At 36.8% G+C, this 21053-nt stretch overlaps 1 protein-coding gene across 3 annotated transcripts in view; it reads left to right on the top strand.

Annotated features, from left to right (window-relative positions):
• The window catches only part of aspscr1 (ASPSCR1 tether for SLC2A4, UBX domain containing), a 212660-nt gene that overhangs the window by 64431 nt on the left and 127176 nt on the right, over positions 1–21053 (top strand). For all 3 annotated transcript variants that reach the window (XM_060844791.1, XM_060844789.1, XM_060844790.1), the window contains exons 5-7: positions 10124–10181; positions 15440–15513; positions 19981–20602. In XM_060844791.1, coding sequence (XP_060700774.1) covers positions 10124–10181; positions 15440–15513; positions 19981–20602 — 754 coding nt within the window. The remainder of the gene's footprint in view (positions 1–10123; positions 10182–15439; positions 15514–19980; positions 20603–21053) is intronic.

The raw sequence follows: 21053 nt of genomic DNA, 5'->3' as shown, positions 1-21053 counted from the left end.
GCTTACAAAATGGCAGTTAGAGAAGAATGAATTAGATTTTGTGAAATTTACTTCCAGCTACATTAAAGCCTCATGGTCTCTAACACTTGAAGTTTATGGTTGCCACATAATTTTTGTTGTTAACACTTGATATCTGTTTTCTTGAGTAAATATTGAACTGTGACCAATTTGTCACCAAAACTCTTATGCAGAAAATTCACCAAGTTATGCAAATCTTTTTTGGATCTGTATCTGCTGAACTTAGAGAATTAAATTCCAAGTGTAGTAGAATGATATTGACATGCTGAGGTGCGGACAATACTGCATCTGTGTCTGTGCATTTCCTGATGTAATCCACCAACTCAGTTGAGATTGTGTAGCTACAGTTTCAGTCAAGTATAACCCAAGATTTTTGCTGAATTGCAATACAGAGTAGAAGGAAGTTTAACTTGGCAGAGATTCTAGAAGAATACCTTGTTTGTCAGTTTTACTTTGAGTAATGAGTAGGTGCTGAATTGGTTATTTACTAAGTTAAGATGGTAAAATGCAAAATTAGGTGGAGGAAGTTGGAAATGTGATGGTGGACTTGGAAGAAATAAAACTGTGGTGAGTAGATGCAAGATTATTGCTAAGAGACTGGAAAGTCAAGTGGGACAGGCTTCAAAGCTGGATTGTTTTAGTATCCGAACCAGGTGGAAGATATTAAACTTTGAAGCTCAGGCATTGCTATACCCCATGTTTAAAGCGCTAGTATTGAGTGAGAAGAATCTTTATAGTTCATGTGTGTTTAATTAAGCATATAGATGTCCAGTAAGGAAGCATTTGTTTTGTTTGATTTATTCTCTACAAAATCCCTGGGAACAGAATAATTTAGTTTTGTTTGCTGAAATGGAGATTTTTGAGCTAATGAATGAATGTATTCTCAAAATTCAGGTTAAGCATTTCTGTAGAGAGAGAAAAACAATGTTTAACATGCATCATCTTTCATTGGACCCCTTGCATGGCCAATTTTGGTTCAATCATATTAAGATTACATACAGTAAGATTAACAGTGTGACCATCACTCTATTGGGTAGATTTTAGTGGCACTAATAGAGTTTGCTGTCTAATTACTGTATATACCCAAGTAAACGTCAATTTTGTGTAAAAGTCGACCCCTTAGTTTTGGCCAAAAAGTCTTGTATTTTCCATATATCTCATGTAAAATTAGGCCCTACTATATTGCATTATAAACCTCTTGCAAAGGAAACTGCATTTTCCCATTAACCCACTTAAACAAAATCGCATATATTCATTCATACCGGTAACTCTACTCATTGCTCTTTGTTTACTATATTGCGTCTCCATTCATTCATTCATTCATAACACTACTTAGCCCACTTCATTTACTGCAGCACATTTTGATTCATTCGTTCATTCAGGCCGGTACTAAGTCTGTCGGTACTTATGACACTTTGTTCACTATACATCTAAAAGTTAATATCATTGAAAAGTTAATCATTTTAATTGTGCCATTATATCTGAATAAAAGTGGATATATTAGCTACATAATCTTTAATTATTTGATAAATCTGTTAATGTTGCTGAGATTCATTACATACGAGAGTAAATGGGAGGGAAACCTATACAAGGCATTCAACAAAAACGGATACCCACGCAATTTCATTAACAGATGCCTCAGGGAAAGACAACGAAATGAGCTTATACCAGAACCCAAAGGACTGGCCACACTCCCATATATCAGGAGCATTTCTGAACTGACAGCCAGACTGCTGCGACCACTAGGACTCATAACAGCACACAAACCAACAGCCACTCTCAGACAACAACTCATCAGGACAAAGGACCCAATTCCCAGCATGAGCAAAACCAACGTAGTTTACAAAATCCCATGCAAGGACTGCACAAAACACTACATAGGACAAACAGGAAGACAGCTAACAACCCGCATCCATGAACACCAACTGGCCACGAAACGACACGACCAGCTATCCCTAGTAGCCATACACTCAGATGACAAACAACATGAATTCGATTGGGACAACACCACCATTATAGGATAGGCCAAACAGAGAACAGCCAGGGAATTCCTAGAAGCATGGCACTCATCCACGAATTCGATCAACAGACACATCGACATAGACCCTATATACCGGCCACTGCAGTGGACAGCTACTGACAACCGGAAGCGGCAGATTCAAACCAGTACAAATGCCGGAGGAATCAGCACAGAAGCACTTCACAGAAGGCTCCAAGCACTGAAGATGTCACCTAGAAAGGGGACGAAACGTTTGAAGAAAAACTCCCAGCTCGGCGAACAGAACCACAACAACGAGCACCCGAGCTACAAATCTTCTCACAAACTTTGGAAATGGAAGACTTTGGCGGAAAGGTTCAAGACGCTTATATATTCAGAATTTAAGGAACGTTTCATTTTAAGTGTGTCTTTATACCAGGCCATGAACGGTGTGATTTTGCAGGATTCCAATGAATCTTGACATGTTAGATTTTCGTACCGCTGTGTATAAATAAAATTTACTACCAGAAATTCATTCTTGTTTCTCTTGCTTTTATCCAGTAATTACCTTTACTGTAATTCATTGTGCTTTTCTTCTTTACCCTGGATTAGTTGAGCGATCAAATCAACGTCTGCTAATAATATGGTATTTTGAACTGCAGTGTGAATTTCACCCCCTTTAAACTAGTGCCCGTGTAATAGTCAAACCTACAAATTGAACGCTTTAATATAATCTAAAAAATTCAACACTTACCCATTATTCAGAAGGTTCAAGCCCGCTTGTCGTTTTTTGTCTGTAGTTATGTAGCAACCATTTTCATGTTGTAAAAGCAAGTTTGCTTCCACTTTCAAGATCTTGTGTGGAAGTTGATGAAAGTCAGAGAATCTCTTGGAGTAACGAGTAGTAATTTTTTGCATTCACCCAAGTAAGCAGTTAAGGCCTCCACTTAAAAACTTGTAAAAGACAGTGCACTGAAATGGCAACCCAGGTTATCTATTCAAATTATGAAGTGGGGCATGACCTCCTGCACTACTGCTCATACCTAATTAGTAGATTTTATCAATATTTCATTCTGCAAAATATTTTGTGGTTTAGGTCTGAATTTTCTGCGGCAGAGAAATATTGCTCATCATAAACCATGCTAACACTTCTTGATAAGAGCTTTAGTTCACTTTTGAGCAGAAATATGTTGACATAATCAACCCATTACCATATGAATTTTTAATGCAGAATGCTACTATGCAGCCCTACTTTGTATTGGCTTGGAAGTGCAGGTGTTGGATTGGGGTAGACAAAGTTAAAAATCACAACACGAGGTTATAGTCCCAACAGGTTCATTTGAAAGCACTGGGTTTCGGAGCGCCATTCCTTCATCAGTTGGTTGTGGAGGTTAAGATCATGCTCATGGAATTTATAGGAGAAAGTGAGGACTGCAGATGCTGGAGACCAGAGCTGAAAATGTGTTGCTGGAAAAGCGCAGCAGGTCAGGCAGCATCCAAGGAGCAGGAGAATCGACGTTTCAGGCATGAGCCCTTATTCAGCCCTTCTTTCCTGAAGAAGGGCTCATGCCCGAAACACCGATTCTCCTGCTCCTTGGATGCTGCCTGACCCTGCTGCGCTTTTCATAGAATTTATAGCCAAAGGAGTCCAGTGTCCGGTGTCATGATAAGCAATCTTAGATTAAAACTTTCACCTTTTATAATGGGATATGCTGGCTTCTGTTACATTCTCAAGATAGCTCAGTTTTTTAAACAATAGGTGTGAAGTCGGTCTGTATTCAGACTGACAAGTTCACCCCAAACTTACTCTCTCGCACATACCCCATTTCTCACTCACTCACTCTCTCGTTTTCTCCCTTTCTTTCTTCTCTCTCTCTCTCTCAACCAAGCATACGCACACACATATATACTGGTGTTGTGTGATTTTCTACTTTGTACTAGAGGGGAAAGACTCAAGAATTTGCAAGTTTTTTGCTATTGTTGTAGATCATTGGTGTTCAGAGCAAAAATCATTTGCAATCTAATTACTGAACAGTTGACTGCAGCGTAAGTTTGAAACAGCAACAAGAATATTGACTTACATTAGGATTGTTCTGAAGTTCAAATTATTCAAAAATGTATACATTTGTGTTTTTTTTATTTTATTCAAAATTGGGTATTTATAACATTCTATCCTTTGCCTGCAGTTTTCCTGTTTATTTAGGAACTTGTGAAGATTCCAATATTTGTACAGGTGAAATGAATGTTTTCAAAATTGACCCTGAGATTGTAGTATTTATATAACTTATTTTGACACATTGTTAGGTGCTGTTGCAGAATGTGTCATGTTTCAGGTTGTTTGATCTTGTGTGCATGTTGGTTAATAAGTTGCTGGAGCACTGTATGACACTTTTTTTTGGCTTGCTCCAAGGTTTAACCAGATGCAGTGTTCTGTCTTAATGAAACTCTTCTGAAATGATCTATTCCCAAATGCACAGGGCTGTCCATTTGAAGGTGTGGTACTGTTTGTCAAATTAACTCCATACTATATATTTTCATTCAAAGTGAGAGAAATTTACATTGATTTAATTTTACATTTTAATGTATGTTATATTTCTTTTATTAAAAAGAAAGTTCACCATAAATTGAATTTTAGTTTCTGGTAATCAAAAGTTTTGATTAAATCTGCATGCTGACAAGGCTGTCTGTTGGGATTAATTCATATGCGATGCCTTGAAGTTAAAATAGGTGACCAGACACAAAGATTGCTCCTGTTTTCCTTTTCCTTGACACAGAATATTTTAGTTTGTACGTCAGATGGTGTGTCAGAACATGTCCCTGTTATGATGGCTTCTATGGTTTCTTAGTAAAGGAGCTGTATGCATTTTTCTTTATTCACTCATGAGACGTGGGCATCTCTGGCTGGGCCAGCACTTTATTGCCTGTCCTTAGTTGCCCATGAGAAAGTGGTGGCGAGCTGCCTTCTTGAACTGTTGCAGCCCATATGCTGTAGGTAGTACCACAATGCCATTAGGAAGGGAATTTCGGGACATTGACCAAGGACACTGAATAGTGATGCATTTCTAACTCAGGTTAGTAAGTGACTTGGAGGGGGACCTCTGTGTGTGCTGTTCTCATATATTTGCTGCTCTTGTCCTTCTAGTGGTCATGAAATTAGAAGGGGCTTTTGAAAGATCTATGGAAAGTTTCTGCAGTGCATCTTGTAGATAGTAATCACTGCTGTTACTGAGCTTTGTCGTTGAGGGGCTCAATGTCACCACATCCACAAACAATCATGTGGTCTGCTCCATCCTGAATGGTGTCAGGTTTCTTATTATTGGAGCTGCATGTGGAGAGTATTCATTACACTCATGCATTGTGTCTTGTTGATGGTGGACAGGCCTTTGGGGTTGCTGGGGGTTGGGGGAGGGTGTGTGATGCTCAGTGGCTCTGGCGCCATCTCTGAAGAAAAATCTGATCGAGTTTAGTGACCCTTCCTCTGGTTTTTCTTCACAGATGCTGCCGGACCTGCTGGGCTTTTCCAGTGACTTCTGTTTTTGATCCATGTTATTCCAATCATCTGATTTGTCTCCAGTACCACCTTATTTTTAATTTTTTGTAATTATCTTCTTGCCTCTTTTAACTGGATTTATAGGTAATCCCTTCGCTTGTTATTCAGCTATTGATACTTTACTCACACCGTCTAACACCCTTGGTCACTTGCAGGGACTTATTATTTGACACTCCACATACACCATTTGTATGATCTTTTGACCTTTCCGCCCATAAATTCTGTGTTCAGGGTGCTTCTCTCTCTCTACACCTGATGAAGACCTACTCTCCAAAAGCCTGTAATTTCAAATAAACCTGTTAGACTATAACCGGGTGTCGTGATTTCTAACATTTATGAGATTCATCCACAAGGATCCCCGAATCACTTTGGTGCAGCTTTCTGCAGTTTTCTCCCACTTAGACATTTTAGTTCCCTTTATTCTTCCTGCCAAAATACAAACGGTACCATTCCTATATTATGTCATCTGCAAATTTCTGTCCGCTCACTTAATCTGTCTATATCCCTCTGTAGACTCTGACATCTCGTTGACCTGCATTTGCACCCATGTTTGTGTCATCTGCAAACTTGATCATAGCACGCTCACTTTCCTCCTCCAAATAGTTAGTATGTCCCTGTACATTATAAATAATTGTGGCCCTAGCAGTGATCCCTGTGCAATCCTCTAGTTGCGGATTGCCATGTGAAATTTCCCCCTTTATCCCAATTCTCTGCCTTAGAGTCATAATCTTATATTACATATACAAACCCGTTAGCTGATCAGGTTTCCAAAAATGAACTGGTACTGTTTGCCTGCATTTGGCCCATATCCCCCTCAACCTTTCCTATCCATGTTTCTATTAATTGTCCCCATCTCCTACTTCCTCTGACAGCTGGTTCCATACATGCATTAAACTCTGAGTGAAAAAGTTCCCCCTCAGGTCCCTTTTAAATATTTCCCTTCTCACCTTAAACCCTTGCCTTCCAGTTTTTAACAACTCTATCCCGGGGAAAAGCCTTGACTATTCACCTTATCTATGCCCCTCATGATTTTCTGAACCTCTATAAGGTCACACCATAGTCTCCTATGCTCTAGGGAAAAATGTCCCAACCTATGTAACTGTATGGTCTGGTAGGACTATGGTGACTTTAGTCTTTGTGAACAGTGTTAAAGACTGCAGAAGACAAAATTAAATAATGTACCATAGTGATAAGAATGTCATCCCTGACTTTATCTAGGTGTGGTTGAGAGGTGGAAAACTAATTGGAGGAATTAAACCATCAAGATGTGAATGATATTGATGCAAATCTTGGGACAATAACATGTCCACGTGCACAAAGGGAGATTAAAGGTTGTTCACAAAATCAAAGCATAGGTATGGGTTATCGATTAGCTGGTTCTCTACTCATGCTAATATTCTGCCCCTAACAACATGGGCTCTTATCGAGTAGCTTTATGTGTGGTTCCTCATTGAACACGTTTTGGAAATCCAAATATATTACATTTACTGATTCCCCATTATTCTACTTGTTACACCCTCAGTGAATTCATATAAATTTGTCAGGCATGATTTCCCCTTAATCACTTTAAACTGGTAACAATAATTAGTATAAAACAATCAAAAACAGGAACTCTTAAGTTTGCAATTTTTACAAAAAATTAAGTATATTTAGATGCAGAACATATATTTTCTGGGAGCATTTTCTCTAATTTATTCATAAGACATTTTTTTACATTCTCGCCTCTAGGATGCACAGTAAAAACAACTTACTTTGTATCAAGTGAAGCAGGCTTATGGGCTAAACCCAATCAAAATCTATTACTTGAGAAATGATCATTAACTGTAATTTAGATAGCCAAGAATGAGTGACTAGTGACCACTTTCAGAGTAACTAATTAAATCCCAGACATTTTAAGATGATTTAACTTTCCGTATCTATATTACAAAAATTTTTTTTTCGTATCACTCAAGATTGAACATTCTTTGTAATTTTCTGATGCAGCTTCAGGTCCAGTGCTTTTCATTTCATCCTTATTTTAAAATGTGTCTATTTAGAATGTAAGAGCATTTGGTAGCCAAAATCTAAGTTCACCATCCTACAATCAATGTATGCTGACTGATGAAACAATGCTAATTATATTAAAACTGATATACCCACCTATATCTATAAAGAACTGTAGTTAATCTTTTCAGTATGGGTATATCTTTCCTATAGATTGTTCCAAACGCATATCATCATTTCGCAAAAAATCTATTTTACTTGGGCAAAGGTTTGGTTTCCTTTGCAAAGTGATGACCTATCTACTTGTCTGGAGCATTATATTGTGATACACTTTAGATACTTTTTTTTGGATTGTGTTACCCCAAGGAAAAACTCTTTTAAGAACCTCTTGTTTGTGCTGCGTTGGTAATGTTTTAGTTTACAAGGTTAAAGTACAAGTGGAGGTTCTGCAATATCCAGTATTGATCATATCATGATCCTAATTTTGCAAAGCAAATAGGAGCACTTTACATTGGGTAATTTTTACCAAGTTTTGAAGATGCACTTTTTTATATATTGCTTACCAGAAATTGTTTGTTGCATGAGAGCCATGGATAGAAGTAACGGTGGTCATGTTCCTGCTTAAATTACCTTTATCCCTTTCAGAGGTGGCTGATGTAATAGAGGTTATATGAACTTTCAGAAAGAGGTCCTCAGTATACCTGTCTCTATCAACACTACAAAGAGGCTGATGATATTGAGTGCAGTACAGTTAGTACAGCTGCAAAGTGGTAGTTCTGTTCTCATGACATCCTGTGTTATAAGAAAATTGAGTAATAGCAGCACCATTTAAACTAATTGCATTATAACCAATACATGCTTTAAATGTTTGCGCTTTAGAAACAGTGTCCCCAATTGTCAGTCATGTTATAGCAAATTCGCATGGACGAAATGTATGTTATAGCATAGCGACTGGTATGTCTGTGGTAGTTGCAATCGGCAAGGATTACATTCACAACTTTTGAGACACTGCAAGTTAACCTGTGGTCTTATTTTCAATTGAGTAACCTTTGTAAATGGGGTGTTGGTTTATGGTGATTGGAGTGTCCATTGGCCAGAACAAACTCAAGAGAATACTCTGTCAGATACAATCACTTCACCGAAAGGTGGAAGATATGTGTGTATAATGTTGATAATGATATGTTATTATTTGTACCATTTTCATTTATAACAAGTATATTACAGTAAAAGCAATGTACATTTGTATTCTTCCTCAGTTTCTTAGTGACAAGTCATTTTTATTTTGAGAGAATATTTTATCTACTTTTGAATTTTCTCTTGTCAATAAATGTTCTTGAAACTTTCTTATTCAAACCTTTGCATGCAATTTATACACAACCCACTAAGGTGATGAGTTACTACCTGTAACCACATACAATAACTAAATTGATAAACAATCAATACCTTTAGAGTTATACAGCACGGAAACAGACCCTTCGATCCAACCAGTCTGTGTTGAACATAATCCCAAACTAAACTGGTCCAACCTGCCTGTTCCTGGCCCATATCCCTCCAAACTTTTCCTATTCACATAGTTATCCAAATTTATTTTAAACATTGTAACTGTACCATATCCACAATTTCCTCAGGAAGTTCATTCCACACATGAGCCACCCATTGTGTAATAAACTGTCCCTTAGATCTTTTTAAAATCGCTCTCCTGTCATCTTAAAAATGTGCCCTCTAGTTTTGAAATTCCCCATCCTTAGAAAAAGATAACTACGATTAACTCAATCTATACCCATCATTATTTTATAAACTTCCATCAGGTTGCCTCTCATCCTCCTATGCTCGAATGAAGAAAGTCCCAGCTTGTCCAGTCTTTCTTTATAACTCAAAACTTCCATGCCTGGCAATATCCTGGTGAATCTCTTCGGAACCCTCTCTAGCTTAATAATATCCTTCCTATAACTGTGCAGCCAGAACTGGACGCAGTATTCCAGAAGAGGCCTCACCAATGCAACTTGCAATGTAGTTGAACTTGATTGCTGCTTTGGATCTGACTGGAATTGATACAGAAATTTTAAAAAAGTGATGGTGAAAGTCACTGAATTGTCCACATTTAAAAACTTGCTGAACTCAGAGTACTTAATTAAAATATGTATCGTCAGTAATTTTGAACTAGATTCTTCAGCCGCAGTTTTAAAATGATCAAAAGAAGCACCTTACTGAAAGCCAAGTGAGCTGGATTCATTTTCTTGTCAGTACGGTGCGTCATACCATGGAGTGCAGCTTCTATATTTACTGTCAACACCTTTTGGGTTGTAGCAGATGGGTAAGCATCTGGAGTGTGCCTTGAGTATGGGGATGTCGACAGCTGTTTATAGTTAAATGGTAGCAGTTGCAACTGGGTTACTCAAGGTATTCCTTCGTGGATCAAATTAAAATCTGTATGGTATTGACCTCTGAAGAAAGCAGTCAAAAACTGAGCAGTTCATGATATTTTTATTGCCCTTACTTAACATTTTGATCATAAGTGTCCCCTGCTACCTAGGTGATAAATATTTTTGCTCTGTACAAGATCAAATGTTGACAGTTTTTTCCTGTTTTGCTAGGATTTCTGAAGAACAGCTGTTGGAAGCTATTCCAGTCTGTGTTTATATGAGAGATGAGGTAAGTTTAAAAAAAAATTCCCGCCATGTTTTCTTCAAAGATTTTTATGAATAGATGCTGTTGCAGCAAATTACCATCATGCCCTAAAGTATTAAGTGATTTATTTTGTGCGTCTAGACCCTTTCTTTATAACTGGGCCCAATTGTGACACACAACAAATTCCTATCCTGTGCACTATCAACAATTGTAATTTTCTTGATGGAAAAAGCTGGAAATGTAATGTGATTGTAGACAAAAGAATTTATTAATATATCCATTATATTTTGGAACTCTAGTGTCTGTAAATCCTAGGATTCATATTTTGGAATGTATTAGCCTACATTGGCAAACATAGAGCTGCCATTCTATTTGAAAGTCAAAATTAGCTGGGAGGATCCATACAGATGAATAGTTGAACTGAAATTCTTTCTGAATATTCATATATCAAAAATGTGAAGATTGAGGAAAGAAACTCAGAATACCTGATCTACTGCCGTGAATTTTTCTGAGCCTGTTCTAGTACAATAAATATGTGATTGTGCTTTGCCGACATAGTGTGGTTCAAATAACTGTAATCTAGTCTTTTCCAGTGGTGTAAAAGAATGCTGCTACAGCTCTCAAATGGTTCAAAGCGTACGGTAGCGGAAAACTACTTTCATAGATGTGACACTTGCTGTAAAAATGTTGGAATAAAATCAGTGTTATAAAAATATTTTATGTTTTTGCAGCAGTTTGATTTGATCTGTAGCAGTTAAATCTTGCAGGTGCAGTGGCATCAAGCCGGATACCGGACACTGAGTCAGAACAGCAATTTTACTTCCCTGACTGTCTTCCCAGTTGATACTGCATGCATGCAGAGTGCCTTGAGTGTGTAAAGGCATTAACATATGTCTAGTTATGGAAGACATTGGTTGTTAACTTTTAAGATAATTGTACAGTGTATTCTGTTAGCCTTAATCTGTCTTTATCAGTATATATATATATCTCTCAAAGCACCTTGCTTCTTGGTATCCTGTACTGCAGGAGTGATCCCAGGTTAGCTGTGTTCACCAGGAGGAAATAACATACCGTGAAGGGTAATTAAATTTCCAAGATCTTTTCACATCCATGACATTGAATTGCCAGTTATGTAAAATGATTTTCTGTGGTTTGTTTTCTCACCATGTGTCTGATAGCAACTTCAAGAACTGTGTAAAGCACAGTCATGATTGACCATTTAAGTCAGACACTGAGAACACTTAGCTTTAATGGAAATTGTTTGAGGAATTAAAAGTAGCGCTCACCACTATTCAGTTCAAAACTGCTGGAGCTGACGCCAGTCTAGCAACCTGAAACTATTGTTCAAGAAACCTTGTTACAGGAGTAGGCAGCGTGTACCACTACTATATCCATGTTATGCTTAGCTTCAGTGAAGCTGCAGTTTTCAGAATCTTACACTTGCTCCTGAAAATGTATGGCATAAGTTGGTAACAGCCAATGTTGTCCAGTCCTGGATTTCAGCAATCCAATGGTTTATTTTTAAATTACTCAGTGGCACCAAGAAATTCTTTCTTGTGTAATATAGAGGATTGATTGTTTTAAGATTTAACATTTTCCTATTTTTATTCCCCCTGATCCTGGAAAGTTCAACTACAGTTTAGTTTTGGCGGCACCACTACCATACGCCTCCAGTTGGTAGAATAGCATTAATGTACATTAATCATTTGATTTTGCAATTATTTCAGTTATTAAGAGATAAGATAATCTTGTTGGTAGAAAGTTAATCCCAGAAGCCTAAAATAGAAATATATATTTTGAGAAAGAACAGCCCAATTTAAGACATGGAATGCTTTTAACTCCAGGATTGCCTAGAATTTGTAGTCCAGGATGATGTATAACATGGAGGTCATGATGTTGCTATAAGCCTGCTGTCCTTATCCTTTTCTCTCTAATTGACTGAGGTTTGAGAGATGATTCAGAAGAAGCTTTGATTAGGTTGTCGCAGTGCATCTTGTGAATCAGGCGTGGCACTGCACTGATGGTTAAGAAGGTTTAAGGTTGCAGATGAGATACCGATCAAGTGGGCTGTTTTCTTCTGGATGGGGTTCAAGCTTCTGGAGTTGCAGTTTTCCAAGCACTTGGAGTGTATTCCATCATAGTGTTACACAGATGATAGAAAGACTTTTAAGAGTCAGGAGGTGAGGCACTTGTCACAGAATACCCAGCCTCTGACCTCTTGCAGCCCCAGTATATATGTGACTGGTTAACTTTAACCAATTAGTTTCAACTCCTTGAATCTTTTTAACCGCATTAAAGTTCTGATTAAAAGTTCAAGGCATAATCTTTGGCAAGCCAGAAGCTAATATAGGTAAGTTTAGAAAAGATCTGTTTGCCAAGTAAAACATTTTTCTAGCATTGGTTTAATTCTAACATCTTTGTTGCTCATGATCTTTTAAAGGTATTTTCTATGAATTGATGCTTTGAACTATTTGAGAAGTGTTTTTTTTTGCACTTAAAAGGTCCACTTCAGTTATTCTGTAAGCAAATACTGTTTAAGAAGTGCAGAAGTAATTTAGACATGGAAGAATAATCAACCAACTTAAAACAGTAAGCAGTTTAAATGCTTTGGCATTATTCTCCATTTCTGTAATATGTTACTTTGAATGACTGGATTGTGCTGGTGATATTTAATTTGTTTAGACATAAGGATAATTTGTCTGTCTTTATCCAAAGTGTATGTTAACTGTAATAATTGGCTAAGATTTATTTTGTTTGACATCCCTGGAGGTTCCAGTTTCCAAAGTTGTAGCTGGTTGCCAGTTTGGAAGGTTTAAAAGAGCTTATGTTAATGACATAACAAAAGTAATGATTGAAAAAGTGATAAATTCGAAACACTGCGCATGCAGAAGATATAACTCTGGCTTTAATAGTAAAATAATGTACAGGAATGGGTCATGCTGCATTGCGAAGCTTTGGTTTGCAGATTGGATAGTTAGATTCTTTCTGAGACCTCTGAGACAGCACTGTAAAACTAATTGGTGTACTTGAAATAATTGTATAGTTACATCGAAATATGCCTGCTATTATTTAAACATTAGTGGTAAATGTTGTAAGTTTGGTTTTAAAGTATGGAAGTTGAAATAAAATTTCTTTTACATTAAACTTGATTAAACCAATTCCAGCTGAGCTATACCGTTTGCAAACTTAGTGTCCTTTTTGACTCAGACCTCAAGCCCTGTTCTTCACCTAGACCACCTACTTGCACCTCTAATAAGACCTATCTGTGCCTCTGTTTCCATCTGCTGAAGCCGTCATCTGTGTTTCTGTTATCTCAAGCCTGAACAATTCCATTGCTATCCTGGCCACCATTCCATCTTCATTTCTTTGTAAATGTGAGGTCAACTAAAACTCTATTGCCTATACCTTAATTCACAGCAAGTTCTGTTCACTGATTACCTTCGTTTTGCTCATTGACTTCTGTTGACTCCAGGTTAAGCAGAGTTTAGAATTTAAAATTCTTTTTCTTGTGTTAAGATCCTTCCATTCCCTCTTCTAAATCTCTAAGCACTAACATGCCTCCATTTGGTCATTTGTGTATCCCCAATTTTGTTTGTCCCATATTGATTGCAGTGCCTTCAACGGGTTCCTAAACTCTGGAAATCCCTTTTTAAACCCTTTCAATCTTTTTGTTTCTTCTCCTAAGTTGCTCCTTAAAACCTACCTCAATGTCCAAACCTTTCATGCGGCTCAGAGTTAATTTTTTTCTGATAATTCCTGTGAGAAGCACCTTGGGATGACTTAACTGCATTAAGATTTTATGTAGCTGCAAGTCATGAATGTTTGGCCTACAGGTGAATCCTAGACATGAAATATTCGTAAAAGGGCTTCTTAGCTTACAAAAGAATTTTGTCAATAAGTAACAAAAGGCATTGTTGATACGAAGTCCTGAATGCAACATTATTTTATAGCCAATCGACACTTTGAATGTAGTGTTGAGCTTCAACAAAGTGCAATATTAGAAGCATGCAATTCTGCTGTACAACAAGAAATTTGAGCATTTCTTGAGTATGAAATATTTGCTATTTTAATTTTAACCAGTTTAAAATGTAACCAGACCAGCACGTCTGCTAAATTAGAAGGGGAGGAATTTTCCGTGTAGGCTAGTTGAATGTTGGCACAATTAACATACAGTGCAAATTCAAATCTTTCATATTACCCTAATTCAGATTTATTATCTTTAAAAATATAAACATTTTTAGTGTTTTTATAGCAATTCAGCATACTATCTGGTAAAAACTTTTGATACCAAAAACTCAAAACAGAATTCAGAAGTTTTTAAGTTTATAAATTTCAGGAGTATGCGATCTAGTCTTGGAACTTTTGTTTTTGAGATGAAGATTGGTGCCAGGCCAGAGATTCATGAGCTGATTGTAAGGAATCCAAATAGAAAGTAATTACCTAGTTGTGCCCAAGTTTAGAATTTCCCATTGCTATGCACTAAACTGGCATGAAAATGTTGTAATGATAAGTTGCAAAGGGACAAAAATATTAGAACAGTGGAATAAAATATACATTTCAAAGGCTGTGAATAAGGTGGAAAGTATGGTAGGAGTTCACATAGCATTCTTTAATCTTGTTTACTTTGGCCTTTATGGCACAGTATCTGTTCCATTTTCGTAGCTGGGAAATGCAGATTGGATTAATTTGTACCTCCATTTGGTAGACACAACTTGAGTATTGCTGACAAAAGATTGCTATCCTACATTCGTTAGGACAGAATCACAAGAATGCCAAATTTGAAAGGAAACAACAATTTATATTGCATGAGAAAAAGAGTTGTTAGGTGGACTACAGCAGACGTGCCCTGGAAATTCTTGTGATTCTGTCCTGCAGAGTGTAATAAGAAAAGCTTTGTCTCTTTTATATTAAATTCTTATACTGTTAGGATGAGTATCTGAGTACTCAGCAAAGCACGCACGTACTTTGGAAATACTTCTTTATTTTACTGCAGCGTTTTTCAAACCATCTAGGTTGCAGTATCACTTTTCAATTGGATTCGTAATCATGCATCCCCATCTAAATTATAATACTGTGTCACTCTTGTAATGAAAGCATGTAAGGTTGAGTGTGTCTATTGCTCACTGCAGTCTCTTTTCTATGAATTTAAAACAAAAAATTATCTTGTGATTTTAAACTGCATCTGGTTGAATCCATGTTTTATCTGCAAGAATTTATATTGAGTTAATGGAGATAATTTTAAGTTTTTGATGCATGTTCTTTCACTTTGTGGTCTGTTTCAGATAGCTGGAGAATCTGCACTAAAGGCAACTACTCTAAAATCACTTGGACTTACTGATGGTAGTGCCATCATTAGGTAAGAAGCCAACCATATTTGAGCAGATATATTTTGGCAGAAATTGTTGGTGTTAAAGCTATGATCTCCAGTTCTGTGATTTAGCAGGAATAATCATATTAAGTAGATGGCAATCATCATTGGTAGTCTAAATGTAACAAGATTTTTGGCCTTGCCAAACAAGTCTTAAAAACTGTTTAGGGTGGGAGAGAGGAGCACCATTAATCTGAAAGAAAATGCTGCTAGTATACTGCAGACTTGGTTGAAAAAGAGAACAGGCAAGTTCATGTTTCAGGTGGAGACATTTCAGTAGATACCAGTTTGATTTAGGATCTTTAACTGAGGCATTAGCTTGTACTTTTTTCTTTCAGACTGACCTTCTATTTTCATAACAGTTTCTGTTATGAAAAAAGGCCCATTTTCTGCTGTTTGTATGTGGCATATTATGCAAGCAGAGTTTTCTAGAAAAATGTGCTCATAATTAAAATTATTCTTTGTGAGATTTTAACATATTATGAGGAGGATTATTTTTAGAAATTTAAATTGTGTGACATAGTTAACAATTAACTTGCCTGATTGATGGCACTTATGATACCTAATTAGACAAGTCCTAAATTATTGAAATGCGATGACTCAGATTATATTTTTGAAGAGTTGGCTATTACAGTCCATGTTTTTGTGCAATCATGGATAGCTGGAGTGATTAATGGCACTCACGAAAGGACAAAATGAGGCAAGGTAATCTTTCGTTGCTGAAGGTTATTGTGAAGCTGAAAGAAAAGCATGCTTCTAAGTGAAACAGCATGCAGTTCTGTAACATTGGATGGGGGCAGGGTGGGGCTGTAAAACTTGCTCTTATATGAAATTTGTTCTTACATGACTTTCTTTTAATTGAATTAATCTGTTCTAGAAAATAGGCAGCATATGTTTTTGTGTAATCTAAATTTCATTTCTTCATATGGTATATGTTTTTTTAAAAAAACAGATACCTGACAGCTATTTCGTGGATTGTATACTTCAGAGGGCAGGTGGAATGTAATTAAATGTTCAGAACAAATTCCGTGAAGCATAGTATTTTATATGGTTGAATGCCATTTCTGAAAATTAGGTTTTGTAATTCTATTGAGTTCTAATATGTTGAACCAAATTTCACAATTAATGAGCCATTGCATTTTTAAATTTGTTCTTGGAATCAAGGTGAGCTGGTATGAATGTATTTATTACCCATTCTTAGTAGCACCCAGAAAGTGTTGATAGGCCACCTCCTTGAACTGCTCATATTTCACAGCAGTTATTTACAACCAAATATCTTGCCAGTCACTTCAAACAGTATCAAGTCATCAGCGTGGTGTGAACTGTTCACGTATTTGCTGAGACTGCATAGTATCCATTTAAAATTTCCATAGAAACCTGGTGGCTTGATGCAGTTTTTCTAAGCAACAACCGCAAATCACCAGATCTATTGAACTAACTTTCATAACTCAGATTATTAGGGTTTGACTGCTAGATTGAGAGTCCACTACCATAACCCTGAAACATGACCACTATCAATTTGATTTTGCTAATTGATGTTCAGAAGCAGAACGAGACCGTATAATCTGGGTGAACTAAACTTCAGAATCACGAGTTCTAAAACCAGATCCTTTTATTATTTTACTGCATATATAATAACACAATGCGCTCATAATACATAAGTTGTTTCAAACTATTTGTTTGCTTTGGAAGTAAGGTTAAACTTGAAATCCGTAGTTTTTTTGTATGGTGTTGATGGTTCTGTCCTGCACTCCAGTGGGGTGATACATAATTTTTTAAAGTTACCTTTGTCATTTTATCTCTTTACATGTATATTCAATTGATGTTGGTTGTGGGTGAATGTTTATTTACTCACCTCCTTTCTCTCCTGTTGTATGCTTTTGTTTTCCTTTCAGAAGTGTGCTAGTGCCTACAAGCAATGGTATAGTATTTATTCAGTCTTTGTGGAGGACTCAAGCTGTTGTTTTATCTTCTTTATAATGCAACATCTCCTCTCCTCTTTGCACAAATTGATACTGTGATTCATTCTCTGTATATTACTGCATTTTTTCTTTTCAATTGTATCAAGGTGGATTTTGGTTATTGTGCAATATTTGTCACTTCATGTTGTCTTTCGGACTGCTTTTACTTGTAATTATGTCATTAAATTGTGTTACTGTACAGCCCATGTTGCATATGCACTTAATTTTTAACCTTGTAATTGAATAGTGTCAAAAAACATTGTTTTTGCCCTTTTACCTTTTACATGAAGAATTGATTTGTTTTGGAAAAAATTCTTGGAGGGCATTCTACGTGATCTTGATGTTGCTCAAAAATATGGCTGATCTACAAATTCACGAAGACCAGTTGGAACCTGAGACTACAGGGCCCCATTGTGACAGCCCTTCAAATGTAGCAATCCTGATCTGCCTGTTTACTTTGAGGAAGTTAATGGCCCTAACATTGTGTTCCTTTTTTGTATTCTAGTTTGTCAGTATATTTCTGTCTTGGCAAAAGTCAATGGTTATGTAGACTAAGTCAATGCTGATCTAGACTTGGATTGACAGCTCAGTGCTGTGCTTTTCTTCACCTTTCTCTCCAACATTTCTTGATGATTCCTCAAAGGAGCGGTGAAGAGAAATAAACCCCTCCTAAAGCAGGCATTCCTTTGACTGATAAAATGATCAATTGTAACTGTAGATCTCAAAGAAAAGGCATTAAATGCTAACTAATGTAAGTCAGTGTTGGCTGAATAAAACAAACATGAAATACAGTAAGTAGAGAAATTATGCACCAACATCTTTATTTCTTGCATTTTGTTGAGTGGTGAAATAATTAATTTTATAATGTGCTGTGTAAATACTTTATTTTGTACACACCTTGAAAAGGAGTACAAGTTCAAGGATAATATGGAAGAAATAATTTTGCTGTATTTATCACAAATGGTATCATCTACATGGATGTATAGATGATTGAAGAAGCTACACAATAACAGGTTAATATATGAAGGAGTGTTATAGAATTGAAGTTGCTAAACCTATAGCATGCTGAAGGTTTCAAATCTCTATGAAATTGATTTGATAGTAGCAAGGCATGAAAGGGCATTGGGGAGGCAGGTAAGAAAAGTAAACCCAAGAATCACAAATGTTTTGGAAATAAATTGAAGCTTTCATATATGTGCATTAATGCTTCAACCTCGTGTATTATTTGGGAATATGAATTGCGAACATTGTTTTTATGTACATGATTCATTATATTAATTAAATTTAAAAAAAATGAACATGGTTACAGCAATATATTTTGTTGTGTAATCAGCTCTACCAAAGTTGCTTTGTTCCATTTGCAGCAATGCGCATTGGTGTACTGCCTTACTCTACAGTTGTACGAAGTGCTGATTGCTGAACTTTAAAAGGATTCATGACAAGCCTGCCCTGACATTCAGCAAAAACACGGTTGATCTGCCCCAGACATCAAATTTTTGTTTGTGTCAGCTCAAATAGCTGTCCTCTCCCCAATATCTCAAAAATCTATCTGCCTCATCTTTAAATACTTGTAATTATCTTGCTTCCACAACTCTTTGGAATAGAGAATTCCAGACATTCATCACTGTCTGGGAGAAGTTCCTTTGCATCTCTGTGTTAGGTGAGTGACCTTTAGATGAGCCAAAAATTATACACGCTACTCTGGGTGTAGCCTTACCAACATTGGGTATAGTTGCAGCAAGACTTTCATATCTTTAAACTCTAAATACCTAGCAATAAAGGCCAAAATTTGATTGTTTTCTTAATAGTTGTTGCACCTGCATGCAACCTTAGTGTTTCATGCACAAGAACACCCAGATCCCTCTGCATTGCACTTTTTTTGAGTCGCTATTTAAATAATAGTTGATCTTTTGATTCTTCTACTGATAATGCCAACAATACAGTATGATTGAGGACGTGGTTGAATGAAATAAATAACTCTGCTTCCAAAAAACACATTGCTTCCAAACTTTTGAGTTGGTCTCCATTTTCTGGTCTCATTTGTATAAGCGGATTTTAAGAAAGTTTATTAGTTCAGTTGGTTGCATGGCTGGTTTGTGATGCAGAGTGTTGTGAACAGCATGACTGGATGGACTCTCCTTCTCAAAACTCCCCTTCCTGGCGGCATGGTGACTTTCAGCTTAAACCTCTACCAAGTGTATCTCATGAGAGAGCAGCCCTATGGTCCTCTGGTACTATGGCAACTTTACTTCATTTATACATCCAGAGATAGTAAACTTTTGTATATTCATTCACCACTGTTATTTTAGATTAGCTAGCATTCCCAGCTAAGCAGTCCTGTTTCAAACACCTTGATGCTTGATGTTTTGAAAGTGGTATTGTTTGCATTGTGACAATAGCTAAACCAGAACTTGTCTGACTTTTGCCTGACTACTCCGTTCATATGGTTCTGTGATTTATTTATTTAATAATTCTGTATCATTATTTCACGCAGATATGTTTTGAAGAGATCCAATGTGGATGAACAAAATGGAGCAATGGATTTGGCTTCAATTTCTGACAAACAGCCAGTGAACAAATCTGAATCAAAAACTGTGCTGATTGAGGTTGTTGATGGCTCTGCAACTGAACCAGGCTCTGTTTGTTCTGTCGATGATTCTAGTCCTAATGGGTTGAGCACAGAGATTAATTTGCACAGAACTGTGGAGGTGTTTGCACAGAAGAAAGTACCATCAATGGACTTGACACAAGAACGAAGCAAAGACAGTACAGATCCTTTTCAGAAGAAAGATGAAGATAAATTGTCACCTGAACAGATCAGCTCTGAATCATCAGAAAATCCATGTGATGGTTCAGCACAGCTTGTTGCTCCTGATTCAAGTCCTCCCTCAGAATATTCTGATGTTTCAGACTGTATTGCCTCATCCACCAAAAACAATGAAAGTCCTGAACTTTCCTCCTTTCCAACAGGAAGTCAAGATCTGAGCAACTCGGGAATGGATCGTAATCAATTTATCCTTGATGAACCATCAAAGGCAACAGCACACTCTTCTACTTCAGCTGGTCCACCACATCCAAAGAAATCAAAAACTGTTCCTCAGCAGTCACCTTTAAAGGTAAGAAATTAGAGATTCGTTTAGTTTGGGAGAAAAGAAAGTCCATTGCTGATGCAACAAGTGCAAGGAAGCTCAATTTGCATTTATTCCATAATTTGTAGTAACAGGCCACGCAGTTATGTCAATACTTTAGGTGTTTGCACTTCTGCCAGGATCTTATGTTATCGTACAAATATGAAAGTCTTTAATTCCAATCGCGGTGACTTTTTTTCTCCCCCTCTTTGCAGATAGAATCTGTTGTAATAACTGTGGTATAATCGTCATGTAGCAATTTAAAACAGTTCTTTTTATTTTTGGCATTCCTAGCCTTTCCTTCCTCTAGTAATCCTAGGCTTTTAAGATCCCTGTTTCATTTTACTTAGTCACTTCCTTTTGACTCGCCTTGTCTGACTTTAAATCTTCTTGATGCTGAATTACATGGTGAAAGTCAAATATTCTTCCTTCGATGTTT

The sequence above is a fragment of the Hemiscyllium ocellatum genome, chromosome 25, assembly GCF_020745735.1.
Source record: "Hemiscyllium ocellatum isolate sHemOce1 chromosome 25, sHemOce1.pat.X.cur, whole genome shotgun sequence".
NCBI lineage: Eukaryota > Metazoa > Chordata > Chondrichthyes > Orectolobiformes > Hemiscylliidae > Hemiscyllium > Hemiscyllium ocellatum.
The sequence above is the reverse complement of the archived record's forward strand: the minus strand, read 5'-3'. Positions and strand labels throughout refer to the sequence as shown.